Here is a 27,952-nt window from a genome sequence, read left to right as displayed (position 1 = left end):
GCTTCTCTCCTACCCGACACTCGCAGCTCCCTTCCCGGCGGCCTTTGCGGGAACAAGATGGCAGCCCCCATACCTCAAGGGTTGTCTCGTTTATCGAGGGTTTTGGGCTGGTGGTCTCGGCAGGTGGGTAGGGACGGGGTCGATAGGACCCTAGGGGCTAGAAGAGGAGGACAGAGTCGAGGGAAATACTCTCTGTGCAATTGTCCTTGGTGAGCTGGGACAATACGAGTCATACCTAGGCCGTGGAAGAGGCCGAGGTGGACAGGACCCAGCTACTGAGCTCAGTGGTCGAATGGGCAGAGCCTAGACAAGGCCGTGAGAGCGAGTGAATTAACGGGGATTAAGTTTTTCCGGACTGATTTGGGTCCGTCTGGCGAGGAGATGTTAAAGGGGAGACAAGTAATGGGCTGGAAGGTGGACTTCGTAATCTTCGATTCTTATAAATGAACTACGTTGAAGACTAGCCGAAAATGAGGGCGTCCCATATTGTCACTGCCCCTGTCTGAGCAAACCTCATGATCAGAGAGAAAAGGTTCCCAAGGGTTTATTGGTCAGTTGGGTGCTAAAACGACAGAATAAAGTTTACAGTGAGACTCCCGATAGAATGAGCAAAATATCTCGAGTAAATATGGAGCAGATGCCTACAAGAGGACTTTGCTTATAGTTTAAGAATAGCATTCAGGGCCAGGCGCGGTGGTTCACACTTGTAATCCCAGCACTTGGAAGTCCGAGGCAGAAGGATGGCTTGAGCCCGGGAGTTCGAAATGAGCCTGGGCAACATAGTAAGAACCCGTCTTTACAAAAATGTTTAAATTAGTCGAGTGCGATGGTGCACTCCTGTAGTCCCAGCTACTTGGGAGGCTGCGGTGGGAGGATAGCTAGAGCCCAGGAGGCCAAGGCTGCAGTGAGCTGTGATCGTGCAACTGCACTCCAGGCTAGCGATCTGTCTCAAAAAATAAAGTAATAAAGAATAGTATTCTGCTCTTTTCAGTATTGGGTTGGTGTTTCCCTATCACCATCAGTTCTTTGAAACTTGCTTTAATCAACTCAGTATCCGTAGAGTTAGCATAGTCCTGTACTGTGGAAAGTTCTAAAGGAAAGCCTTTAGTAAATGTGATGTTAATAAACGTTGCCAACTGTCTTCTATTTGGAGACACTCCTAAGTATTAAGGTCCTAATGCAATTTTTCATTGTTTTATAATTGTTCCTGAAGCATTCTTTGGATATGCCCTTTCTATAGTGCTTTGCTTAGAGTTTGTAAAAGATAGTAGATGTTTTTTCTAGGTTCCTAACCTTTCCTTTACCTTCCAGCCAGTTCTGGTGACTCAGTCCTCAGCTATAGTTCCAGTAAGAACTAAAAAACGTTTCACACCTCCTGTTTATCAACCTAAATTTAAAACAGAAAAAGAATTTATGGAACATGCCCGGAAAGCAGGATTGGTTATTCCTCCAGAAAAACCGGACCATCCCATACATCTGGCCTGTACAGGTGAGGTATTTCTGGGACCCTGACCTGGGATCCTTCTGTCAGAGATCTTCTGGAACTTGGGATGACTTAGACTATGATTGATGATATTTAATTAAGCATTAAGTCAGTTCAACCTCAATAATGATTAGCCTTAAATACACTGTATATCATGAAGTTGTTCTTTGAACTTACTTTCACACTGTCTGTAGAAGACAAGAGTGAAATTTCCCCATTTTGTGGAAGTAGAAACTGAGGCTCTGAGAGAAGACTTACTTAAATCTTTCTGGCTTTTTTTTTTGTTTTGTTTTTTTTTTTTTTTTTTTGAGAGAGAGTCTCATTCTGTCACCCAATGGCACAATCTCGGCTCACTGCAACCTCTGCCCCCCAGGTTCAGGTGATTCTCCTACCTCAGCCTTCCAAGTAGCTGGGATTATAGGCACCTGCCACCGTACCTGGCTAGTTTTTGTATTTTTAGTAGAGAAGGGGTTTCACCATCTTGGCCAGGCTGGTCTTGAACTCCTGACCTTGTGATCTGCCCACCTCAGCCTCCCAAAGTGCTGAGATTACAGGTGTGAGCCACCGCGCCCAGCCTTGTTCTGTTTTTTTTCTAGTGTAACATAGTTCTCTCTACATGGAAGTCTGTTTCATTAGTCTACTTCATATCCACAATCCTTCCCAATTGTACATTACTTCAATTTTATGAGTTTTTCTCAATCTTTCAACGCTTTCTTAATTTTTTTCTTCCCTTATTACAGCTGGTATATTTGATGCCTATGTTCCTCCTGAGGGTGATGCACGCATATCATCTCTTTCAAAGGAGGGACTGATACAGAGAACTGAACGAATGAAGAAGACTATGGCCTCGAAAATATCGTAGGTGTCTGACACAGTTGGGACTTGGTATTAGAATAACAATTTCTTGTTGCTACTTTATCCCAAAGAGATCTTTTTGGGTTAATTGGATTGGATATCACTCTCTTTTTTTTTTTTTTTTTGAGACGGAGTCTCGCTCTATCGCCCAGGCTGGAGTGCAGTGGCCGGATCTCAGCTCACTGCAAGCTCCGCCTCCCGGGTTCACGCCATTCTCCTGCCTCAGCCTCCCGAGTAGCTGGGACTACAGGCGTCCGCCACATCGCCCGGCTAGTTTTTTGTATTTTTTAGTAGAGACGGGGTTTCATCGTGTTAGCCAGGATGGTCTCGATCTCCTGAACTCGTGATCCACCCGTCTCGGCCTCCCAAAGTGCTGGGATTACAGGCTTGAGCCACCGCGCCCGGCCGACTCTCTTAATAACATTATGGTATTTTCTTTTTTTTTTTTTGAGACGGAGTCTTGCTTTGTCACCCAGGCTGGAGTGCAGTGGCCGGATCTCAGCTCACTGCAAGCTCCGCCTCCCGGGTTTACGCCATTCTCCTGCCTCAGCCTCCCGAGTAGCTGGGACTACAGGCGCCCGCCACCTCACCCGGCTAGTTTTTTGTATTTTTTGGTAGAGACGGGGTTTCACCGAGTTAGCCAGGATGGTCTCGATCTCCTGACCTCGTGATCCGCCCGTCTCGGCCTCCCAAAGTGCTGGGATTACAGGCTTGAGCCACTGCGCCCGGCCCATTATGGTATTTTCTTCTTTGTAGTAGAGTCTGTATTTAATGCAGAATAATGTGGGCCCTCTGATCTTTTTTTTTTTTTTTTTTTTGAGACGGAGTCTTGCTCTGTTGCCCAGGCTGGAGTGCAGTGGCGTGATCTCAGCTCACTGCAAGCTCCGTCTCCCAGGTTCACACCATTCTCCTGCCTTAGCCTCCTGAGTAACTGGGACTACAGGTGCCTGCCACCACACCCGGCTCATTTTTTTTTTTTTTTTTGTATTTTTAGTAGAGACGGGGTTTCACTGTGTTAGCCAGGATGGTCTCGATCTCCTGACCTCGTGATCTGCCCGTCTCGGCCTCCCAAAGTGCTGGGATTGCAGGTGTTAGCCACTGCGCCCAGCGGGCCTTCTGATTCTTAGCATCCCTGCGTTTATTGGTAATTTTTGTCATATCAGTTAGGGAGTTGACTTTGGAGTGTGTTGAATCCTTTTTTAATCATATATTTGATTTTGTTTGTTTGTTTTTGAGATGGAGTTTTGCTCTTGTTGCCCAGACTGGAGTGCAATGGCGCAATCTTGGCTCACCACAACCTCCGCCTCCTGGGTTCAAGCGATTCTCCTGCCTCAGCCTCCTGAGTAGCTGGGATTTCAGGCATGCGCCACCATGCCCGGCTAATTTTGTATTTTTAGTAGAGACAGGGTTTCACCATATTGGCCAGGCTGGTCTCGAACTCCTGACCTTATGATCCACCTTATGGTCTCAAAAAAAAAAAAAAAAAAAAAAAAAAAAAAAAAAAAAAAAGTTGGGATTTTTTTAGAGTTAGCCAGATGGAGAAGTGTGGTGAGGAACAGCATTCTAGGGAAACAGAACAGTACAAGCAAGGCTTTGAGGTTAAAAGAGTATAAAGGGGTGTCACATTTTGTCAAATGCTTTTTTGTGTCTATTGAGATGATCATGTGATATTTGTTCTTTATTTTGTTGATATGACATATTAATTGATTTTCTTTTTTTTTTTTTGGGACGGAGTCTTGCTCTGTCGCCCAGGCTGGAGTGCAGTGGCCGGATCTCAGCTCAGTGCAAGCTCCGCCTCCTGGGTTTATGCCATTCTCCCGCCTCAGCCTCCCGAGTAGCTGGGACTACAGGCGCCCGCCACCTCGCCCAGCTAGTTTTTTTGTTTTTTTTTTTTTTTTTTTTTTTTTTTGAGACGGAGTCTCGCTCTCACCCAGGCTGGAGCGCAGTGGCACAATCTTGGCTCACTGCAAGCTCTGCCTTCTGGGTTCACGCCATTCTCCTGCCTCAGCCTCCCGAGTAGCTGGGACCACAGGCACCCGCCACCATGTCCGGCTAATTTTTTGTATTTTTAGTAGAGATGGGGTTTCACTGTGTTAGCCAGGATGGTCTCGATCTCCTGACCTCGTGATCCGCCCACCTCGGCCTCCCAAAGTGCTGGGATTACAGGCGTGAGCCACCGCGCCCGGCCTTGTATTTTTTAGTAGAGACGGGGTTTCACCGTGTTAGCCAGGATGCTCTCGATCTCCTGACCTCGTGATCCACCCGTCTTGGCCTCCCAAAGTGCTGGGATTACAGGCGTGAGCCACCGTACCCGGCTCTTTTTTTTTTTGTTTTTTGAAATGGAGTCTTGTTCTTTTGCCCAGGCTGGAGTGCAGTGACTCCATCGTGGCCACTGCAGCCTTCGCCTCCCAAGTTCAAGTGATTCTCCTGTCTCAGCCTGCCGAGTAGCGAGACTACAGGTGCGCACCACCATACCCCACTAATTTTTGCATTTTTAGTAGAGACAGAGTTTCACCATGTTAGCCAGCCTGGACTCTTGACCTCAGGTGATCCACCCTCCCTGACCTCCCAAAGTGCTGGCATTACAGGCATGAGGTACCATACCTGGTCTTATTAATTGATTTTCAAATATTAAACCAACTTCACATTCCTGGGATAAATTCCTTTAACATACTTAAATTAACACTTTAATTTAATCAAATTATCTATTTACATTGTTATAACTTGGAAAATGCTGTTGACGGCTGAGTTATAGAGTACATTATGAATACTTTTTCTTTCCTGCATAATATTTTTTTTTTCTGAAGTGAAGTGTCTTAATTTGCTCATTTGCTTATGGAACTGTGGGTTATGTAATTTCCTCTCTGTGCATTCAAAACATTAAATTTTTTTTTTTGAGAGGGAGTTTCACTCTGTCGCCCAGGCTGGGGTGCAGTGGCATGATCTTGGCTCACTGCAACCCCTGCCTCCCAGGTTCAAGCAATTCTTCTGCCTTAGCCTCCCCAGTAGGTGGGACTACAGGCGTTCGCAACCATGCCTGGCTAATATTTTTGTATTTTTAGTATAGATGGGGTTTCACCATATCGGCCAGGCTGGTCTCAAACTCCTGACCTCGTTATCTACATGCCTCAGCCTCCCAAAGTACTGGGATTACAGGTGTGAGACACTGCGCTATGCAACGTTAAATATTTTATTAATTTCATCTTTTTCAAGAAATCCTTCCTGGAGTCTTCTTACCTGTTTCAATCTGGAGTAGTTGCTCTTAAGGCCAACTGTACATCTTAGGATCTAATATTCCTCTTGCCTCCCTCTTATGTTGTAGTCCCTGTTGCTTGGGTCCTATGTCTTTATGTTTTCATAATTTATTTCATTACTTTGATGGAGCACATTTTCTAGCAGCTTCCTGAGAAAGGCTGCATGGTGGATAAATGAGATCTTGCAAGTCTAAAAAGAAGTCTTTTATTCTCCCACTTCATATATAATTTGCCCAGGTATTGACTTCTGCAATAGAAATAATTTTTTCCTCAATTAAAAGTACTGCTCAAAGTCTGGGCGTGGTGGGTCATGCCTGTAATCTCAATACTTTGGGAGGCTGAGGCAGGAGGATCACTTGAGCAGGAGTTGAATACCAGCTGGGCAACACAGTGAGACCTTGTCTCTACAAAAACTAAAAAAAAAGTGAAAATTAGCCAAGCATGGTAGTGCACACTTGTAGTTCCAGTTACTTGGGAGGCTGAAGTGGGAGGATTGCTTGAGCCCCAGAGGTCAAGGCTGCAGTGAGCCCTGATGGCATCATTGTACTCTAACCTGGGTGACAGAGTGAGACCCTGTCTCAGTGAATGAATGAATGAATGAATTAATAATAAAAGTGCTGCTCTGTTGTCTTTGTAACTTATTTTTATTTTTATTTTTTTTGAGACGGAGTCTTGCTCTGTCGCCCAGTGCAACCTCTGCCGTGGATTCAAGCGATTCTTCCGCCTCAGCCTCCTGAGTAGCTGGGACTACAGGCGCCCATCACCATGCTCGGCTAATTTTTGTATTTTTAGTAGAGACAGAGTTTCACCATATTGACCAGGCTGGTCTCGAACTCCTGACCTTATGACCTGCCCACCTCAGCCTCCCAAAGTGCTGGGATTATAGCAGGCATGAGCCACCTGGCTGTAACTTCTTTTTTTTTTTTTTTTTGAGACGGAGTCTTGCTCTGTCACCCAGGCTGGAGTGCGGTGGCAGGATCTCAGCTCACTGCAACCTCTGCCTCCCGGGTTCAAGTGATTCTCCTGCTTCAGTCTCCCAAGTAGCTGGAACTATAGGCACATGTCATCATGCCTGGCTTATTTTTTGTATTTTTAGTGGAGATGGGGTTTCACCATGTTGGCCAGGATGGTCTCGATCTCCTGACCTCATGATCTGCCTGCCTCGGCTTCCCAAAGTGCTGGGATTACAGGCGTCAACCACTGCACCTGGCCTGTCTTTGTAACTCCTAATGTTGCTGTTAGGAAGCCCAGTGTTGCTGGGTGCCATGGCTCAGGCCTGTAATCCCAGCACTTTGGGAGGCTGAGGTGGGCAAATCATGAGGTCAGGAGTTTGAGACCAGCCTGGCCAGCATGGTGAAACCTTGTGTCTACTAAAAATACAAAAATTAGCCGGGCGGGGTAGTGTGTGCCTGTCATCGGAGCTACTCGGGAGTCTGAGGCAGGAGAATCACTTGAACCCAGGAGGCGGAGGTTGCAGTGAGCCAAGATTGCGCCACTGCACTCTAGCCTGTGCGACGGATACTCCATCTCAAAAAAAAAAAAAAAAAGGCCAGGCACGGTGGCTCACACCTGTAATCCCAGCACTTTGGGAGGCCAAGGTGGGCGGATCACGAGGTCAGGAGATTGAGACCATCCTGGCTAATATGGTAAAACCCTGTCTCCACTAAAAATACAAAGAAAATTAGCTGGGCGTGATGGTGGGTGCCTGTAGTCCCAGCTACTGAGGAGACTGAGGCAGGAGAATGGCGTGAACCAGGGAGGCAGAGCTTGCAGTGAGCCGAGATCGTGCCACCGCACGCCAGTCAGGGTGACAGAGCGAGACTCCATTTCAAAATAAAGAAGCCCAGTGTTATTCTGACTCTTTTTTTTTTGAGATGGAGTCTCGCTCTGTTGCCCAGTCCAGAGTGCAGTGGCACAATCACTACAACCTCTGCCTTCTAAGTTCAAGTGATTCTCCTGCCTCAGCCTCCTCAGTAGCTGGGATTATAGACAGCACCACCATGCCCAGCTACTTTTTTTTTTTTTTTTTCTTTTTGAGATGCAGTCTCTCTCTGTGACCCAGGCTGAAATGCAGTGATGCGATCTCTGCTCACTGCAACCTCTGCCTCCCGGGTTGAAGTGATTCTTGTGCCTCAGCCTCCCGAGTAGCTGGGATTACAGGTGTGCACCATCACGCCCAGCATATTTTTATTTTTTTAGTAGAGATGGTGTTTCACCATGTTGATTAGGCTGGTCTCAAACTCCTGACCTCAAGTGATCTGCCTGCTTTGGCCTCCCAAAGTGCTGGGATTACAGGCGTGAGCCACCACACTCCAGCCTGGGTGACAGAGCGAGACTCCGTCTCAAAAAAAAAAAAAAAATCAATTATTCAGTAAGTAGGTGGACATGAATGGAGCTCAGTGTAAGCTGTGAATTATGGAATTGTGAGAAGACCTTTAGAAGTAATACTCAGGCTTCATTTTACAGAATCCGGAGGATAAAAGACTATGATGCCAATTTTAAAATAAAGGACTTCCCTGAAAAAGCTAAGGATATCTTTATTGAAGCTCACCTTTGTCTCAACAAGTAAGTGAACTTCCTATCTTTACCCATTCTGTTCTCAGCAATTAGCTATTTTAGGCACAGTTTTTTGTTTGTTTTTGTTTTGCACAAATTTGTTTTCTGCCTTCAAGTAAGATATCTAGAGTGAGAGAACTTCCTATATTGGAAGTAATTAGTGACTGAAACTGTCTTTCACTCCTCTCTCTGCTTCTGGGAATTTCTACCATTTGGTCTGTCTCAGTTCCATCTGCATGTGTTGGGACCTTGTGCTAGAACGGCTGCCTTTTTCACCCCATCTGATCCCTGAATTCATCCTGATTTTTTTTGTGTGTTTGTCTTATGTATCTTCATTTCCCTTTCCTTGGTTATTTTGAATATATTTCTTGTGAAAATTTCCAGCTCTCCCTCCACTTTTATTTTTTAATTTTTTGTTTTGAGATGGAGTCTTGCTGTGTCACCCAGGCTGGAGTGCAATGGCACAATCTCGGCTCAACCTCCACCTCCCTGGTTCAAGCAATTCCCCTGCCTCAGCCTCCCAAGTAGCTGGGATTGGAGGCATATGCCACCATGTCCAGCTAATTTTTTTGTATTTTAGTAGAGACGGGATTTCACCATGTTGGGCAGACTGGTCCCGAACTCCTGACCTCAGGCAATCCACCCGCCTCGGTCTCCCAAAGTGTTAGGATTACAGGCATGAGCTACTACGCCCAGCCCCCCCCCCCCACCATTTTTTTTTTTTTTTTAATTGAGATGGAGTCTCACTGTTGCGCAGTCTGGAATGCAGTGGCATGATCATGGCTCACTGCAGCCTTGACCTCCTGGACTCACGTGGTTCTCTCAGGGACTCTACTTAGTTCCCCAAGTAGAGCTGGGACCACCGGCGTCTGCCACCACACCCGGCTAATTAAAATAAATTTTTTTTTGTAGAGACAAGGTTTTGCTGTGTTGCCTAGACGAGTCTCAAATTCCTGGGCTCAAGCAATCCTCCTCCCTTGGCCTCCCACAGTGATGAGATTATAGGCATGATCCACCATGCCTGGCCACCCAGCTTTTTCTTGATTCATTCAAGTTAGGGCTGCTAGGAATATGAAGAATCAATATTAGGAGACTGGAATATCTTAAGTGCTAGCCATGGACTGTTGCTGGCATTCTTTGATCTGTGGCTGCTGTGGCTGGGCTTCAGGTGGGACCCAAAACCTGTAGTCTAAAATCCATTAATTATTTAATTTTACTTTTATTTCTTTTAAAAAATTTATTTATTTTGAATAGAGATGGGATCTCACGATGTTGCCCAGGCTGTTCTTGTTTTTGTTTCTTGTTTTGAGACTGTCTCATTCTGTTGCTTAAGCTGGAGTGCAGTGGTGCAATCACGCTTATTGCAGCCTTAGCTCCGGGACTCAAGCAATCCTCCCACCTTAGCTCCCTAAATAGCTGGAACTCTAGGGGTGTACCACCACACCCTGCCAGTTTTCATATTTTTTGTAGAGATGGGATTTCACCACGTTGCCCAGACTACGGAGGCTGGTCATTTTTTTTTTTTTTTTTTCCCTTTTTGAGATGGAGTCTGGCTCTGTCACCCAGGCTGGAGTGTAGTGGTGCAATCTTGGCTCACTGCAGCCTCTGTCTCCTGGGTTCAAGCGATTCTCCTGCCTTAGCCTCCCAAGTAACTGGGATTTCAGGTGCACGCCACCACACCCAGCTAATTTTTGTATTTTTAGTACAGATGGGGTTTTACCATGTTGGCCAGGTGGTCTGAAACTCCTGACCTCAGGTTATCTGCCTGCCTCAGCCTCCCAAAGTGTTGTGATTACAGATGTGAGCCACTTTGCCCAGCCTTGTTTTATTTCTCAAAACATTGTTGTTGTTGTTTTTTGAGATAGACTCTTGTTCTGTTGCTCAGGCTGGAGTGCAGTGACGTGATCTTGGCTCACTGCAACCTCTACCTCCTGGATTCAAGCAGTTCTCCTGCTTACCCTCCCAAGTAACTGGGATTACAGGCACGCACCACCACACCTGACTATTTTCTGCATTTTTAATAGAGATGGGTTTCACCATGTTGGCCAGGCTGGTCTTGAACTCCCGACCTCAAGTAATCCACCCACCTTGGCCTCCCAAAGTGCTGGGATTACAGGCATGAGCCACCGCGCTCGGCCTAATTTTTTTTTTTTTTGAGACGGAGTCTCACTGTGTCGCCCAGGCTGGAGTGCAGTCGCCTGATCTCGGCTCACTGCAAGCTCTGCCTCCCAGGTTCACACCATTCTCCTGCCTCAGCCTCCCGAGTAGCTGGGATTATAGGCGCCCGCCACCATGCCTGGCTAATTTTTTGTATTTTTAGTAGAGATGAGGTTTCATCGTGTAAGACAGGATGGTCTCGATCTCCTGACCTCGTGATCTGCCTGTCTTGGCCTCCCAAAGTGCTGGAATTACAGGCGTGAGCCACCGCGCCTGGCCAATTTTTGTAGTTTTAGTAGAGACGGGGTTTTGTCATGTTGGCCAGGCTGATCTCGAACTCCTGACCTCAGGTGATCCGCCCTCCTCAGCGTTACTGTTGTTTCTATGGAGAAATTAACTTTTTTAAAAAAAATTTTGTTAGGCCGGGCGCGGTGGCTCACGCCTGTAATCCCAGCACTTTGGGAGGCCGAGGCGGGTGGATCACAAGGTCAGGAGATCGAGATCATGGTGAAACCCCGTCTCTACTAAAAAACAGAAAAAAAAAATTAGCCGGGCGCAGTGGCGGGCGCCTGTAGTCCCAGCTACTCGGGAGGCTGAGGTAGGAGAATGGCGTGAACCTGGGAGGCGGAGCTTGCAGTGAGCCGAGATTGCGCCACTGCACTCCAGCCTGGGCGACAGAGCGAGACTCCGTCTCAAAAAAATTAAAAAAAAAAAAAAAAAAAAAAAAAATTTTGTTAAAGTTTATTTTTATTTTGTGTGCTTTTATTTATCTTTTTCTTTCGAGACAGAGTCTTGCTCTGTCTCCTAGGCTGGAGTGCATAGCACAATTTTTACTCACTGCAACCTCCGCCTCCCGGTTTGAAATGATTCTCCTGCCTCAGCCTCTAGAATAGCTGGAACTACAGGTGCCCGCTACCACGCCCAGCTAATTTTTGTATTTTTGGTAGAGACAGAGTTTCACCATATTGGCCAGGCCGGTCTCGAACTCCTGACTTTGTGATCCGCCCACCTTGGCCTCCCAAAATGCTGGGATTACAGGTGTGAGCCACTGTGCCCAGCTGACTTTGTGTGCTTTGAAGATTTTCTCTTGGGCTGGGCATGGTGGCTCTCGCCTGTAATCCCAGTGCTTTGGGAGGCTGAGGCTGGCAGATCACAAGGTCAGGAGTTCAAAACCAGCCTGGCTAATATGGTGAAACCCCATCTCTACTAATAATAATAATTAAAAAATTTGCCAGATGTGGTGGCGCATGCGTGTAATCTCAGCTACACGGGAAGGTGACGCAGGAGAATTGCTTGAACCCGGGTGGCGGAGGTTGCAGTGAGCCGAGATCGCGCCATTGCACTCCAGCCTGGGTGACAGAGCAAGACTCCATCTCAAAAAAAAAAAAAAAAGAATCCAATAATTAGTCAGGTGTGGTGGTGCATGCCTGTAATCTTAGCTACTCCGGAGGGGCTGAGGCAGGAGAATCACTTGAATCCGGGAGTCCGAGGTTGCAGTGAGCTGAGATCGTGCCACTGCACTCCAGCCTCAGCGACAGAGCAAAACTCCATCTCAAAAAACAAAAAAAAGCAAAAACGATTTTTTTCTCTCTCTTTAGTATTCAGCAGTTTACTATGATTTATCTATGTCTTCTTAAATTTTTATTTATTTTATTTATTTATTTTTTAGTTTTTTTGTAGAGACAGGGTCTGGCCTTGTTGCCCAGGCTGGTCTTGAATCCCTGGCTTCAAGCGATACTTCCCCTCAGACTCCTAAAATGCTGGGATTATAGGCATGTGCCACCACACCGGGCCATGTATGTGTCTTTTATCCTGCTCTGGGTTCATATTGCTTCTTAAATCTTTGGGTGCTTTTTTTGTCAGTGTTGGAAAATTCTCAGTCAGAACTCATCTCTTCAGATGTTGCTTCTGCTCCACTTTCTCGTCTCCTTGTGTAGTTCTGAATACACATATGTTAGATCTTTCACTATGTGCCAAATGTGTCTTCAGCTCTTTTCTATATTTTTCCAACCTTTTTTTTTCCCCTTCCAGCTTTAGTCTGGATATTCTCTGATCTATCTTCCTGTCTTCTTTCAAATTGTAGCTAATCTGCTGTTAACCTACCTATCGAGTTTTTAATTTTATATGTATTTTCTGTTTTTCACTTTTAGAATTTCCATTGATTTGTGTGTGTGTGTGTGTGTGTGTGTGTGTCCAGTTCTCTGGTAAAATTCTCTATTCTGTCATCTAATTTCTTGAACATACTAATCACAGTTATTTTAAAATCTGTGTCTGATAACTTCAAAATCTATGTCTTCAATAGGTCCATTTTCTCTTGTCTTATTTGTTTCTTTTTTTTTTTTTTTTGAGACGGAGTCTCGCTCTGTCATCCAGGCTGGAGTGCAGTGGCCAGATCTCAGCTCAGCTCACTGCAAACTCCGCCTCCTGGGTTTACGCCATTCTCCTGCCTCAGCCTCCCGAGTAGCTGGGACTACAGGCACCCGCCACATCGCCCGGCTAGTTTTTTGTATTTTTTAGTAAAGATGGGGTTTCACCGTGTTAGCCAGGATGGTCTCGATCTCCTGACCTCGGGATCCGCCCGTCTCGGCCTCCCAAAGTGCTGGGATTACAGGCTTGAGCCACCGTGCCCGGCCGTCTTATTGGTTTCTTTTGGGTTTTAGTTAGTTCTTGTCATTTTTGTTTTTGTTTTTGAGATGAAGTCTTGCTCTCTTGCCCTGGCTGGAGTGTAGTGCTACGATCTCTGCTCACTGCAACCTCTGCCTCCCGGGTTCAAGGAATTATCCTGTCTCAGCCCCCGGAGTAGCTGAGACTACAGGTGCATGCCATGACGCCCAGCTGATTTTTGTATTTTTAGTAGAGATGGCAGTTCACCATATTGGTCAGGCTGGTCTCGAACTCCTGACCTCAGGTGATCCATCTGCCTCAGTCTCCCAAAGTGCTGGGATTACAGGCGTGAGCCATTGCGCCCGGCCGTGTTTTTGGTTTTTGAGACAGGATCTTGCTCTGTCACTTAGGCTAGAGTACAGTGGCGCAATCACACCTCACTGCTGCCTTGACCTCCCAGGCTCAAGTGATCCTCCCACTTCGGCCTCCCAAGTAGCTGGACTTAGTACATGCCACCATACCTGGCTAATTTTTAAATTTTTTGTAGAGACAGGGTCTTGCTATGTTGCCTAGGCTGGTCTCGAACTCTGGCCTCAAGCAGTCCTCTCACCTTGGCCTCCCAAAGTGTTGGTACAGTTTTCTTGTCATTTTGTATTCCTGCATTTTTTAATTTTAACAAATAGATATTTTGGAAAAATCAAAGACAATCATTTATCTTAAAAATTATAAGATTGGGGCCGGGTGCAGTGGCTCATGCCTGTAATCCTAGCACTTTGGGAGGCCGAGACGGGCGGATCACGAGGTCAGGAGATCGAGACCATCCTGGCTAACATGGTGAAACCCCGTCTCTACTAAAAATACAAAAAATTAGCCAGGTGCGGTGGCGGGCACCTGTAGTCCCAGCTACTCAGGAGGCTGAGGCAGGAGAATGGTGTGAACCCGGGAGGCACAGCTTGCAGTGAGCCGAGATTGCACCACTGGGCGACAGAGCGAGACTCCGTCTCAAAAAAAAAAAAAAAAAAAATTATACGATTAATAATAGCTTTTACACATTTGTGGTAAAATACATATAATATAACATTTACCATTTTATCATTTTGAAGTATATAATTCAGTGGCATTAAGTACATTCACAGTGTTGTACAATTCTTACCACTATCCATTTCCAGATTGTGTTCATCCCAAACAGAAATTTTGTACCCACTAAGCAGTAATTCCCCATTCCCCTCTTCCCTTATCACCTGGTAACCTCCATTCTACTTTATTTATTTATTTATTTATTTATTTGGTATTTTTAGTAGAGATGGGGTTTTACCATGTTAGCCAGGCTGGTCTCAAACTCCTGGCCTCGAGTAATTCTCCTACCTCGGCCTCCCTAAGTGCTGGGATTACAGACTTGAGCCACCACACCCAGCCGTCTACTTTCTTTCTCTATGAATTTAACCATCCTGATGCTATAGTCTGAATGTTTGTGTTCCTGAAAATTCATTTGTCGAAATTCTAACTCCCAAGGTGATGGTATAGGCTGTGGGAGGACCTCTGGGAGGTGATGAGGTCATGAGAGTGGAGCCCTCATGAATGGGAATAGTGCCCTCATAAAAGAGACCTGAGGGGCTGGGCGTGGTGGTTCACACCTGTAATCCCAGCACTTTGGGAGGCCGAGGCAGGTGGATCACGAGATCAAGAGATTGAGGCCATCCTGGCCAACATGGTGAAACCCTGTCTCTACTAAAAACACAAAAATTAGCTGGGCGTGGTGGCATGTACCTGTAGTCCCAGTTACTCAGGAGGCTGAGGCAAGAGAATTGCTTGAACCCAGGAAGTGGAGGTTGCTTGCAGTGAGCTGAGATTGCACCACTGCACTCCATCCTGGCAACAGAGCGAGGAGACTCTGTCTCAAAAAAAAAAAAAAAAAAAAAAGACCCGAGGGAGCTTGTGCACCCCTTCTGCCCATTGAGGACACAGCAAGAAGTCACCATCTATGAGGAACAGGCTCTCACCAGACACCAGATTTGCCAGTGCCTTGATCTTGATCTTGGACTTCCCAGCCTCTAGAACTGTGAGAAATACATGTTGTTTATAAGCCACCTGGTTTATGGTATTTTTGTTATAGCATCCTGAATGGACAAAGGCATCTAGGTATCTCACATAAGTGGAATCTTACAGTTTTTGACCTTTTGCGATTGGCTTAGTTCACTTAGCATGATGTCTTCAGTGTTCATATATATTGTAGTATGTGTCTCCTTATTTTTATTTATTTACTTATTTATTTTCTGAGATGGAGTTTCACTCTTGTCACCCAGGCTGGAGTGCAATGGCTCTATCTCCGGTCACTGCAACCTCTGCTTCCTGGGTTCAAGCGATTCTCCAGCCTCAGCCTCCCAAGTAGCTGGGATTACAGACGCCTGCCACCACACCCAGCTAATTTTTGTATTTTTAGTAGAGATGGGGTTCACCATGTTGGCCAGACTGGTCTCAAACTCCTGACCTCAGGTGATCCACCCGCCTCAGCCTCCCTAAGTGCAGGGATTACAGGTGTGGGCCACCATGCCTGGCTACATGTGTTTCCTTATTAAGGCTGAATAATATTTCATTGTATGTATATACACCACATTTTGTTTTGTTTTGTTTTGTTTTTTGAGACGGAGTCTCGCTCTGTCGCCCAGGCTGGAGTGCAGTGGCCGGATCTCAGCTCACTGCAAGCTCCACCTCCCGGGTTCACGCCATTCTCCGACCTCAGCCTCCCGAGTAGCTGGGACTACAGGCGCCCGCCACCTCGCCCGGCTAGTTTTTTGTATTTCTTAGTAGAGACGGGGTTTCACCATGTTAGCCAGGATGGTCTCGATCTCCTGACCTCGTGATCCGCCCATCTCGGCCTCCCAAAGTGCTGGAATTACAGGCTTGAGCCACCGCGCCCGGTCCACATTTTGTTTATCCATTCATCTAGTGATGGACGTTCAGGTTGTTTCCACTTTTTATTGTGGCATAATGCTCCTGTGATTGTTGGTGTACAAGTATCTCTTCGAGTTCGTGCTTTCAATTCATTTGGGTATATACTCAGAACTGAAGTTGTTGGATCACATGGTAGCTCTGTGTTTAACTTTTTGAGGGGCTGGGTGGCTCATACCTGTAATCCAGCACTTTTGGAGGCCAAAGTGGGAGGATTGTTTCTGGGCAACAGAGTGAGACCCCCATCTCTACAAAAACATTTAAAAAATCAGCCAGGGGCCAGGTGCGGTGGCTCACGCCTGTAATCCCAGCACTTTGGGAGGCTGAGACGGGCGAATCACGAGGTCAGGAGATCAAGACCATCCTGGCTAACACGGTGAAACCCCGTCTCTACTAAAAAAAAAAAATACAAAAATTAGCCGGGCACGGTGGCGGGCACCTGTAGTCCCAACTACACGGGAGGCTGAGGCAGGAGAATGGCGTGAACCTGGGAGGTAGAGCTTGCAGTGAGTGGAGATTGCGCCACTGCATTCCAGCCTGGGCGACAGAGCGAGACTCCGTCTCAAAAAAAAAAACAAAAAAAATCAGCCAGGCGTGGTGGCGCATGCCTATAGTCCCAGCTATTTGAGGTGCTAAGGCAGAAGGATTGCTTGAGCCCAGGGATTTTTGAGGCTGTGGTGAGCTAAGATTGTGTCACTAGACTCCAGCCTCAGTGACAAAATGAGACTCTGTCTCAGAAAAAACCCTAACTTTTTGAGGAACCACCATATGGTTTTCCATAGCAGCTACACTGTTTTACATTCCTACGACCAATGCACAAGGATTCCAGTTTCTCTACATCCTCACTGATACCTATTACTTTCCTTTTTATTCTTTTTTTTTTTTTTTTTTTTTTGAGATGGAGTCTTGCTCTGTCACCCAGGCTGGAGTGCAGTGGCAAGATCTCAGCTCACTTCAACCTCTGCCTCTTGGGTTCACGCCATTCTCCTGCCTCAGCCTCCTGAGTAGCTGGGACTACAGGCGTCCGCCACCACGCCCAGTTAATTTTTTGTATTTTTAGTAGAGACGGGGTTTTACCGTGTTAGCCAGGATGGTCTCGATCTCCTGACCTCATGATCCACCCGCCTCGGCCTCCCAAAGTCCTGGGATTACAGGCATGAGCCACCGTGCCCTTTTATTCTTTTAAAAAAAATATGTATAGGCCGGGCGCGGTGGCTCAAGCCTGTAATCCCAGCACTTTGGGAGGCCGAGATGGGCGGATCACGAGGTCAGGAGTTCGAGACCATCCTGGCTAACACGGTGAAACCCCGTCTCTACTAAAAAATACAAAAAACTAGCCGGGCGAGGTGGCGGGCGCCTGTAGTCCCGGCTACTCGGGAGGCTGAGGCAGGAGAATGGCGTAAAAACCTGGGAGGCGGAGCTTGCAGTGAGCTGAGAACCGGCCACTGCACTCCAGCCTGGGCGATACAGTGAGACTCCGTCTCAAAAAAAAAAAATAAAATAAATAAAATAAAATAAAATAAAATAAATATGTATATATATATATATGAAATGGGGTCTCACTGTATTGCCCGAGCTGGTCTCAAACTCCTGGGCTCAAGCAGTCCTCTTGCTTCAGCCTCCCAAAGTGCTAGGACTACAGGTGTGAGCCACCATGGCCAACCTTTTTCTTTTTATAATAGGCATCCTCATGGGTGTGAAGTGTGGTATCTCATTATGGTTTTGCTTTGTATTTCTCTAATAGCTAGTGACATTGAGCATCTTTTCATGTGCTATTGGCCTTTTGTACATCTTCTTTGAAGACAGTTCCTTTTTTTTTTTTTTTTTTGAGATAAAATCTTTCTCTGTCACCCAGGCGGGACTGCAGTGGCACGATCTTGGCTCATAGCAACCTCCACCTCCTGGGTTCAAGCGATTCTCCTGCCTCAGGCTCCTGAGTAGCTGGCATTACAGGCATGCACCACCATGCCCAGCTAATTTTTGTATTTTTAGTAGATACGGGGTTTCACCATGTTGGCCAGGCTGGTCTCGAATCCTGACCTCAGATGATCCACCCGCCTCAGCCTTCCAGAGTGCTGGAATTACAGGCGTGAGCCACTGCACCCAGCCCAGAAAGGTCTATTTTTTTTTTTTTTTTTTTTTTGAGACGGAGTCTCGCTCTGTCGCCCAGACCGGAGTGCAGTGGCCGGATCTCAGCTCACTGCAAGCTCCGCCTCCCGGGTTTACGCCATTCTCCTGCCTCAGCCTCCCGAGTAGCTGGGACTACAGGCGCCCGCCACCTCGCCCGGCTAGTTTTTTGTATTTTTTAGTAGAGACGGGGTTTCACCGGGTTAGCCAGGATGGTCTCGATCTCCTGACCTCGTGATCCACCCGTCTCGGCCTCCCAAAGTGCTGGGATTACAGGCTTGAGCCACCGCGCCCGGCCCAGAAAGGTCTATTTTTAAATTAGACTGTTATTTTATTGTTGAGTTATAGGAGTTCTTTATTTATTTTGGATATTAATCCCTTATCAGATAAATGCTTTGCTAATATTTTCCCCCATTTTATGGTTTGACTTTTCACTTTTATTATTATTTTTTTAGAGATGGAGTTTTGCTCTTGAAGCCCAGGCTGGAGTGCAGTGGCATGATCTCGGCTCACTGCAACCTCTGCCTCCTGGGTTCAAGCAATTCTGCCTCAGCCTCCCATGTAGCTGGGATTACAGGCATGTGCCACCACACCTGGCTAATTTTTGTATTTTTAATAGAGACAGGGTTTCAGCATGTTGGCCGGGCTGGTCTTGAACTCCCAACCTTGGGTGATCCACCTGCCTCGGCCTCCCAAAGTGCTGGGATTACAGGCATGAGCCACCGCGCCCGGCCATCTTTTCACTCTTGATAGTATCTTTTGATGCAAAAAAGTTTGTAATTTTGATGAAATCCAGTTTATCAAGTTTTTTTCTTTTGTTACCATATTGGGTTTTTTCTTTTGGTGTCGTATTCAAGAAATCATTGCCAAATCCAGTGTCATGAAGTATTTCCCCTTTCTTTTTCTCTAAGATTTTTATAGTTTTAGTTCTCACATTTAGGTCTTTGCTCCATTTTGAGTTAGTTTTTGTATGTAGTGAAAAGTATGTGATGTTTTTGCTTTTTTTTGCGTGTGAATATTCATTTTTCTAGCACCATTTATTGGAGACTGTCCTTTCCCATTAAGTGGCCAGGCTGGTCTCAAACTCCTGACCTCAAATGATCCACCCGCCTCGACCTCCCAAAGTGTTGGGATTATAGGCATGAACCAGCGTGCCTGTCCCCAACAGTGGTTTTTGCAGAAATAGAGAAACACGGTCAGGCGCGGTGGCTAGTTCAACCTAGTTTGAATAATATCAACTTAGTTTCAATAATATACAAACACTCTGCTCCTGTATGTCTCTCTCTCCCACTTTATTATGTCTCTCCTGCTTCATTATCACAGATTACAGTTTTATACCTTGGGTGCCTATTACATCAATTCATAATTATTGTTTTATGCATTTGCCTTTTAAATCATATAGAATGAAAAATGAGGAATTACAAACCAAAAGTACAATAATACAGGCTTTTATATTTACCTATGTAGTTACTTTTACTAGTGTTTTTTGTTTTTTTCTTGTGGTTTTGAGTTACTTTCTGGTGTCCTTTCATTTTAGCCTGAAGAATCCCCTTTAGCCTTTGTTTCTTTCCTGTCTTTCTTTCTTTCTCTCTTTCTCTCTCTCTCTCTTTCTTTCTTTCCTTCTTTCTTTTCCTGTCAGGTTCTCACTTCATCAGCCAGGCTGGAGTGAGCACAGTGGTGCAATGATAGCTCCACTGCAGCCTCAACCTGCTGGGCTCAAGCGATCTTCCCACCTTAGCCCCTGAGTAGCTGGGACTACAGGTGTGTGCTACAGCACCTGGCTAATTTTTTTTTTTTTTTCCTAATTTTTTGTAGAGACAGGGGTCTTGCTTTGTTGCCCAGGCTGATCTCGAACTCCTGGCCTTAAGTGATCCTCTTGCCTCTGCCTCCCAATGTGTTGGGATAATAGACATGAGCTGCTATGCCCAGCCTGTTGCTGCTTTCAAGATTCATTCTTTGTCTTTGGGTTTTGACACTTCGGTTTTAATGTTTCTTGGTATGGATTTCTTTCAATTTATCTTGCTTGGAGGTTTTTTAGCTTCCTGGATGTACATATTAATGTCTTTCATCAGATTTGGGATGTCTGCGGCCATTATTTCTTTCTTTCTTTTTTGCATTTTATTTTTATTTTATTTTATTTTTTGAGATGGAGCTTTACTCTTGTTGCCCAGGCTGGAGTGCAGTGGCCTGATCTCGGCTCATTGCAGCCTCTGCCTCCCAGGTTCAAGCGATTCTCCTGCCTCAGTCTCCCAAGTAGCTGGGATTACAGGTGCTTGCCACCACACCCGGCTAATTTTTGTACTTTTTAGTAGAGAGAGGGTTTCACCCTCTTGGCCAGGCTGGTCTTGAACTCCTGACCTCAGGTGATCCACCTGCCTTGGCCTCCCAAAGTGCTGGGATTACAGGTGTGAGCCACTGTGTCTGGCCGCATTATTTCTTCAAATTTTTTTTTCAATCCATTTCTTTCTTCTTTTTCTGGGACTCCTGTGATGTGTATTTGGTATACTTGATGATGTCCCATAGGTTCCTCAAGGTTTTGTTCATTTTTCTTCATTCTTTTTTCTCTTTGCATTTTAGACTATGTAATTTTAATTACCTTATCCTCAAGTTCACTGATTTTTGCCTGCTCAAATCTGCTGTTGAACCCCTCTAGTGAATTTTAAAATTTATTGTACTTTTTAGCTCTATAATTTGTTTGGTTCCCTTTTATAATTTCTGTCTCTTTAGCGATATTCTCAATGTGTTCACACATTGTTTTTCTGATTTCGTTACTTCTTTGTCCGTGGTTTCCTTTAGCTCATTGGGCATATTTAGGACAATTGATTTGTGTCTTTACTAATGATTACAATGTCTGGGTTTCCTTAGCGGTGGTTTCTGTCAAATTATTTTTTGGCCGGGTATGGTGGCTCATGCCTATAATTGCAGTACTTTGGGAGGCCGAGGCGGGCAGATCACTTGAGTCCAGGAGTTCGAGACCAACCTGGCCAACATGGTGATACCCCAACTCTACTAAAAATAAGCTGCGTGTGGTGGCGCGCACCTGTAGTCCCAGAGTCTCATTCTGTCGCCCAGGCTGGAGGGCCGTGGTGCAATCCCCCCCAACCAAAAAAAGTGTATTTGTGTATTTCACATTTTATCCAACATGTCCTTCTTTTTGAGATGGAGTCTCACTCTGTTGCCAGACTGGAGTGCAGTGGCGCGATCTTGGCTCACTGCAACCTCCACCTCCTGGGTTCAAGCCATTCTCTTGCCTCAGCCTCCTGAGTAGCTGAGACTACAGGCGTGTACCACTGCACCTGGCTAATTTTTGTATTTTTAGTAGATTCTTCTGCCTCAGCCTCCTGAGTAGCTGAGACTACAGGCGTGTACCACTGCACCTGGCTAATTTTTGTATTTTTAGTAGAGACACGGTTTCACCATGTTGGCCAGGATGGTCTTGATCTCCTGACCTCATGATATGCCTGCCTTGGCCTCCCAAAGTGCTGGGATTACAGAGGTGAGCCACCGCATCTGGCCCATTTTATCCAACATTTTAAAATGTTTATAGTAGGAGTAGTTTTACATTAACTCAGTCTGTTATGTTGCAGAAGCAGATGTCTACCTTTTCAGAGTAAATTCTATTGCAAAACAGTAAGTGAACTCATGGAAAATTGAGTTTATTTATTTTCACTGAAGACTTCTATGCCAGGATAGTGAGGAGGAAGAGTTCACTCAGAGGTGCCAGTCATGGTAGTTGTCACCACAGCTCAGTCTAGTCTAGTCTGTTCCTACAGTAGAGGAAATGACTTGGAATCTTTCCTAGTAGGAATGGAGATGAAAGGGAAGCAGATAGACATGTTAGAACTAATCCTTTACCCACTCTGGGCTTAGAGAGCAAGATTTTTCAAAGGGGACAAAGAGTTAAACTGCTCATAGTAAACTGGGGAAAAGTCGTGTATGTATCTGAAAGAAGCTAATCTATGGCCTTAGATTTGATACTCTTCAGTTAGGAACCCTCCTAAAATCTTGTACCTACAGCAGCTAGGGTTTGTTGTCTGTTTTGTGGGGTTTTTTGTTTTTTTTGTTTTTTGTTTTTTGAGACGGAGTCTTGCTCTGTCGCCTAGGCTGGAGTGCAGTGGCACAATCTCAGCTCAGCGCAACCTCTGCCTCCCGGATTCATGCCTTTCTCCTGCCTCAGCCTCCCAAGTAGCTGGGACTATAGGCACCCGCCACTACACTCAGCTAATTTTTTTTTGTATTTTTAGTGGAGATGGGGTTTCACCTTGTTAGCCAGGATGGTCTCGATCTCCTGACCTTGTGATCCGCGCCTCTCGGCCTCCCAAAGTGCTAGAATTACAGGTGTGAGCCACTGCGCCCGGCTGTTTTGTGTTTTTCTAACCATTACTGTATAGAGTCAGCATAACTTGGCCACTCTGGCAGCAACAAGATAAAGGAGAGAGAATAGGACCAGGAAAGACATGATTATCTTTGACTAGGTTCAAAGATGAGATTGTAAGATACAAGGCCAACAACATGGTGAAACCCCATCTTTACTAAAAATACAAAAATTAGGTGGGCGTCATGGCATGCGCCTGTAATCCCAGCTACTCAGGAGGCTGAGGCAGGAGAATCACTTGAACCCGGGAGGTGGAGGTTGCAGTGAGCCGAGATCGCGCCACTGCACTCCAGCCTGGCAACAGAGTGAGACTCTGACTCCAAAAAAAAAAAAAAAAAAAGATATAAGGCCAAGCCAGATGGTACTGATGCTAGGTCAGAGGCAAGAGGAGAGAAAACAAGCTATTGATTGTTACTTGTGTTGAACTTTGTTGCTCATACTAGCTTAGAGCAAAAATCAGGTCCTATGTCCCAGTGAGGGTACCCTTCTTAAAGATATATGGTAATTTTAGAGAAATTTCCTCCTGCTCCTTAGATTTAAACATAATTAAAAAAAAATTTTTTTTTTTGTAATATAATTTTATTCTGCTACTAGATCTCAGGGTTTTCTGGTAAATCACATTATTGTTTGTCTTTGTGCCCCTAGAATTTAGCATATTATATACCTGGCTTATACAAGATGTGCCGAAAACATTTGTAAAAATGAATTGTTTTCCATTTTCAGGGCCATTTTCAGTCTTCATACAGGGTATTATAAGAGCAGTAGTCAATGATATTTATTGTTTTCTTTTGTAGCTCAGACCATGACCGACTTCATACCTTGGTAACTGAACACTGTTTTCCAGTAAGTTCTCATCCTCCTTAGAACTGTGGGGTGACTGAGTGGACAGATTCTAGATATCGTCTCTGGTTTTTCTTTTCTTTTCTGTTTTTTTTTTGAGATAGATTTTCGCTCTTGTTGCCCAGGCTGGAGTGCAATGGTGTGATGTTGGCTCACCGCAACCTCCACCTCCCGGGTTCAAGTGATTCTTCTGCCTCAGCCTCCCAAGTAGCTGGGATTACAGGTGCCCGCCACCATGCCCACCTAATTATTTATTTATTTGTTTATTATTTTGTTATTATTTATTTGTTATTATTTATTTATTTGTTTGTTTAGAGTCTTGCCCTGTCGCCCAGGCTGGAGTGGAGTGGCGAGATCTCGGCTCACTGCAAGCTCCGCCTCCCAGGTTCATGCCATTCTCCTGCCTCAGCCTCCTGAGTAGCTGGGACTGCAGGCACCCGCCACCACACCCAGCTAATTTTTTGTCTTTTTAGTAGAGACGGGGTTTCACCATGTTAGCCAGGATGGTCTCAGTCTTCTGACCTCGCGATCCATCCGCCTTGGCCTCCCAAAGTGCTGGGATTACAGGTCTGAGCTACTGCACATGGCCTAATTTTGTATTTTTAGTAGAGACGGGCTTTCTCCATGTTGGTCAGGCTGATCTCTAACTCCCGACCTCAGGTGATCCACTGACCTTGGCCTCCCAAAGTGCTGGGATTACAGGCATGAGCCCCACCATGCCCTGCCTGGTTTCTCTTAAGAAGGATCAGTTTTGAGAGTGTAGGAAGTTTAAGGTACAGGCTGAAGTTTCATTGCTTGTAGCTGAATGATAATGTCTTGACACGGACTCTGGTAAGGGCCCTGGTGAATAAAAGAGGTCCCTCAACCAGCAGTCATGACACTGCAGGAGCATCCTGAGGCTTGGATATGGGCTATACGAGGCCACATCTCCATATGCCTGCACTATCATGAAGGATTTAACCAGAGTTCGTGAGGCTTATATTGAGTGGTAACAGCAGTGTGAGGCACTTAGAGGGACCCCCAAGGATAAGAACTTTGTAGTTCAGTTAGAGATTCAAGAATAAGAACTTGGGGCTGGGTGCAGTGGCTCACGCCTGTAATCCCAGCACTTTGGGAGGCTGAAGCAGGTGGATCACAAGGTCAGGAGATCGAGACCATCCTGGCTAACATGGTGAAACCCCGTCTCTACTGAAAATACAAATAAATTAGCGGGGCATGGTGGCGGGCACCTGTAGTCCCAGCTACTTGGGAGGCTGAGGCAAGAAAATGGTGTGAAGCTGGGAGGTGGAGCTTGCAGTGAGCCGAGATCGCGCCACTGCTTCAGCTTGGGCGACAGAGCGAGACTCCCGTCTCAAAAAAAAAAAAAGAACCTTGGGTTTCTATCAATAGAACTTCAGTTTCTATAAGTCTTCCCCAGTCCTAGCAGTTTAGCCCTTAAGTCCTGTAAAATTCCCACTTTTCATTGTTAATAGGTGAGTGGGAAAAATATATATATATGCAGTCAACACAAGTACATGCAATAATTGCCAGATTATGAAAGTGTATGGGAGGGATGATGGTGTATTGGGCATGCTGGCAGTTTGGAATGTGGTTTTCATTGATTTGGAGAAGGGTGCTCAAAGAGGAAGGTGGGTCTGAAGTTGTGATTTAGATAAAGAGAGAGTTGTCAGGTGAACTTGCCCAATAGCTTAATCAAAACTTGGGAAGGTGCAAGAGAAAACAGGCACAAGAGAGCATGTGGTGGGAAATGTGCTGCCTGTTGGCTGTAGTCTTGCAGGAAGTAAGAGCAGTGTGGCAGCACCAGCTTCCTTAAAGGGAGGGAAAAATCCAGTTGAACTTGTTCTCCTCTGCCCTTAGGACATGACCTGGGACATCAAATATAAGACCGTCCGCTGGAGCTTCGTGGAATCTTTAGAGCCCTCCCATGTTGTTCAAGTTCGCTGTTCAAGTATGATGAACCAGGGCAACGTGTACGGCCAGGTCACCGTACGCATGCACACCCGGCAGGTAGAGGCACTAGTCTGCCTTCCTCCCAGCTTTTCTTTACACTGAGCTTGGGCACCTCCCTCTGGAGTGCTGGGTGTGGTTGCCCAGGACTGTAAGCAGTAACAAAAGGTACACTGTGATCTGTCTTCCTTGCTGTGCTGCTGTCGCCTTTCCACTGTTACATGCTGGCTCTACTAAGACGTGTGAGGATATTCTCTCCCACCCTTCCTGTTTTTTTTTTTTATTCTCCAAGACAGTGTCTCATTCTGTCACCCAGGCTGGAGTGCAGTGATGTGATTATGGCTCACTGCAGCCTCAACCTCCTGGGCTGAAGCAATCCTCCCACCTCAGCCTCCAAGTAACGGGGACTATAGGGGCATGCCACCACGCCTGGCTAATCTTAGTATTTTTTGTAGAGACCTGTCTTGTCATTTTGCCCAAGCTGGTCTCAGACTTCTGGGCTCAAGTGATCTGCCCACCTCAGCCTCCTAAAGTGCTGGGACTATAGGCATGAGCCATTGTGCCCCACTCCTTCTTGGTCTTGACTTCCCCCATCCCTGCCCCCTGTCAAAGAACTTGTAAGAGTAAAGTGTCAGTAGTTGATCAGATAGTCCTAGATTCAGAATTCCGAGATAATTTTTTTCTACCCATTAAGATTTTTTCTGGGCCGGGCACGGTGGCTCAAGCCTGTAATCCCAGCACTTTGGGAGGCCGAGACGGGCGGATCACGAGGTCAGGAGATCGAGACCATCCTGGCTAACACAATGAAACCCCGTCTCTACTAAAAAAAAAATACAAAAAACTAGCCGGGCGAGGTGGCGGGCGCCTGTGGTCCCAGCTACTCCGGAGGCTGAGGCAGGAGAATGGCGTAAACCCGGGAGGCGGAGCTTGCAGTGAGCCGAGATCTGGCCACTACACTCCAGCCCGGGCGACAGAGCGAGACTCCATCTCAAAAAAAAAAAGAAAAAAAAGATTTTTTTCTGGCTGGGCACAGTAACTCACGCCTGTAATCCTAGCACTTTGGGAGGCCACAGCGGGCAGATCACAAGGTCAGGAGTTTAATACCAGCCTGGCCAACATGGCAAAACCCCGTGTATACTAAAAATAGAAAAATTGGCCAGGCATGATAGTGTGTGCCTGTACTCTCACCTACTCAGGAGGTTGAGGCAGGAGAATCGCTTGAACCTAGGAGGCAGAGGTTGCAGTGAGACAATCTCATACCACTGCACTCCAGCCAAGGCAACAGAGTGAGACTCCATCTTCAAAAAAAAAAGATTGTGTGACAATAAAACAAACAACTCACACTCATACACCAAAAAAACTAAGAGGCCAGATTTGCTTTTATCCTTGCAGACTCTGGCCATCTATGACCGGTTTGGCCGGTTGATGTATGGACAGGAAGATGTACCCAAGGATGTCCTGGAGTATGTTGTATTCGAAAAGCAGTTGACAAACCCATATGGAAGCTGGAGAATGCATAGCAAGATCGTTCCGCCATGGGCACCCCCTAAGCAGCCCATCCTTAAGGTAAGGTGGCTTGCATGGTTTAAAGAGAGCTGAGGCAGTACTTGGGGTCTGCTAAGCCACTCTGTTGGGCTCTCCCTAGTGGCAAGAGGGGGTGATGCACCACCGGGGAAGGGAAGGCTTGGTGGGTGGGTGGATGGATGGGTGGGAGCAGGGGATGAAGTTCTGGGTTAGCCATAGGCTTGGTTGGTGGGTAACTTGGCATCCTACTCTTTCAGACGGTGATGATCCCTGGCCCTCAGCTGAAACCAGAAGAAGAATATGAAGAGGCACAAGGAGAGGCCCAGAAGCCTCAGCTAGCCTGATGACAAAAATGACTTCTGGGGTGAAGCCTGGGTGATGAGGCTGCTGGAAGCTTTGAAGTCTCCCATTCCCATCATGCTATAGAAAGAACTACCTTTGTTCTCTCCCATCCTGCTCAGGTCTTTTCAGTAGTCTCATCCTCAGCAACCATGGCTGATGGCTGGGCCCTAGCAGGTGGCAGGTATAACATGGCCATGTACACTCTTCTTTTTTAAATTTTATGTCTAGCTTCTGAGTCTAGATGAAAGACAGTATGTTTCAGAGAACATTGGATGCCAGTTTTTTCCACAGCAGGGACTGAGAGAGAGAACCAGCAGCATCCTCTTTGTAATCACAGGGCAGGGATCAGAGTTTGAAATAAAACGCTGTCAAAGAGTGTTGGTAAAATTTTGGTGAGTTCTGTACATTTCCCCTGGTTCAGGCTGGGCATAGACCGGCCTTCAAATGGCAGAAGTGGAAGATAAGCCTGCTTGTGAGTGATGTGACTTTAAGGAAATCCAGACTGGAAAAGAATAATTAGTGTTTATAAGATATTTAAGAGGCCCTTCTTCATTTACTGACTCACTGATGAATCAGCATTTGTATTTTATGGAAAAATATGAATCCAAAAAAATAATTTGTCTCTCAGCCTTTGATTGTGTTCTTAATTATTGGCTGTATCAGGAAGCGCTGGGGGAGGGAGGGACCATGGAGAGATTGTTACATTTGGAAAATTTATCTGCAGTATTTGGTTCCCTGATTTCTAGCACCACTGGAGATGGGGACTGTTCTTTCCAGCCCAGTGTTGAAGGTGAGTGTACAAGAGTATGAACCTGTGCAGAGGAAAATAGGCCAGCCCGTCCTTGTTCCTTAGCTCCAGATGGGCTGTTAGAAGGGTGTGGGATCTCACATGCCCATGTGTCCTAGGTCATCTGAGCGTGACAAGAGAAATCACTTTGT

General features: G+C 46.0%; 1 protein-coding gene across 1 annotated transcript; it reads left to right on the top strand.

The window, feature by feature from the left end:
- MRPL45 (mitochondrial ribosomal protein L45) lies at positions 1–27,640 on the top strand. Its single transcript, XM_037993926.2, has 8 exons — positions 1–123; positions 1,312–1,489; positions 2,224–2,341; positions 8,059–8,157; positions 23,155–23,203; positions 25,058–25,207; positions 26,540–26,713; positions 26,929–27,640. The coding sequence occupies exons 1-8, from the start codon at positions 58–60 to the stop codon at positions 27,013–27,015; spliced, it is 921 nt and encodes a 306-aa protein (XP_037849854.1). The 5' UTR covers positions 1–57; the 3' UTR covers positions 27,016–27,640.
- The last annotated feature ends 312 nt before the right edge of the window (positions 27,641–27,952 follow it).

The sequence above is a fragment of the Chlorocebus sabaeus genome, chromosome 16, assembly GCF_047675955.1.
Source record: "Chlorocebus sabaeus isolate Y175 chromosome 16, mChlSab1.0.hap1, whole genome shotgun sequence".
NCBI classification, from domain to species: Eukaryota; Metazoa; Chordata; class Mammalia; order Primates; family Cercopithecidae; genus Chlorocebus; species Chlorocebus sabaeus.
Note: the sequence above shows the minus strand (reverse complement) of the source record. Positions and strands in the feature narration are given on the sequence as shown.

What these genes read in the sequence shown, in the direction of transcription:
- MRPL45 (XM_037993926.2), top strand. Translation starts at nt 58, where the DNA reads ATGGCAGCCCCCATACCTCAAGGGTTGTCTCGTTTATCGAGGGTTTTG. An exon ending in TGGGCTGGTGGTCTCGGCAG is followed by an intron (nt 124 to 1,311) that starts GTGGGTAGGGAC and finishes TTTACCTTCCAG; the next exon opens with CCAGTTCTGGTGACTCAGTC. An exon ending in ACTATGGCCTCGAAAATATC is followed by an intron (nt 2,342 to 8,058) that starts GTAGGTGTCTGA and finishes TTCATTTTACAG; the next exon opens with AATCCGGAGGATAAAAGACT.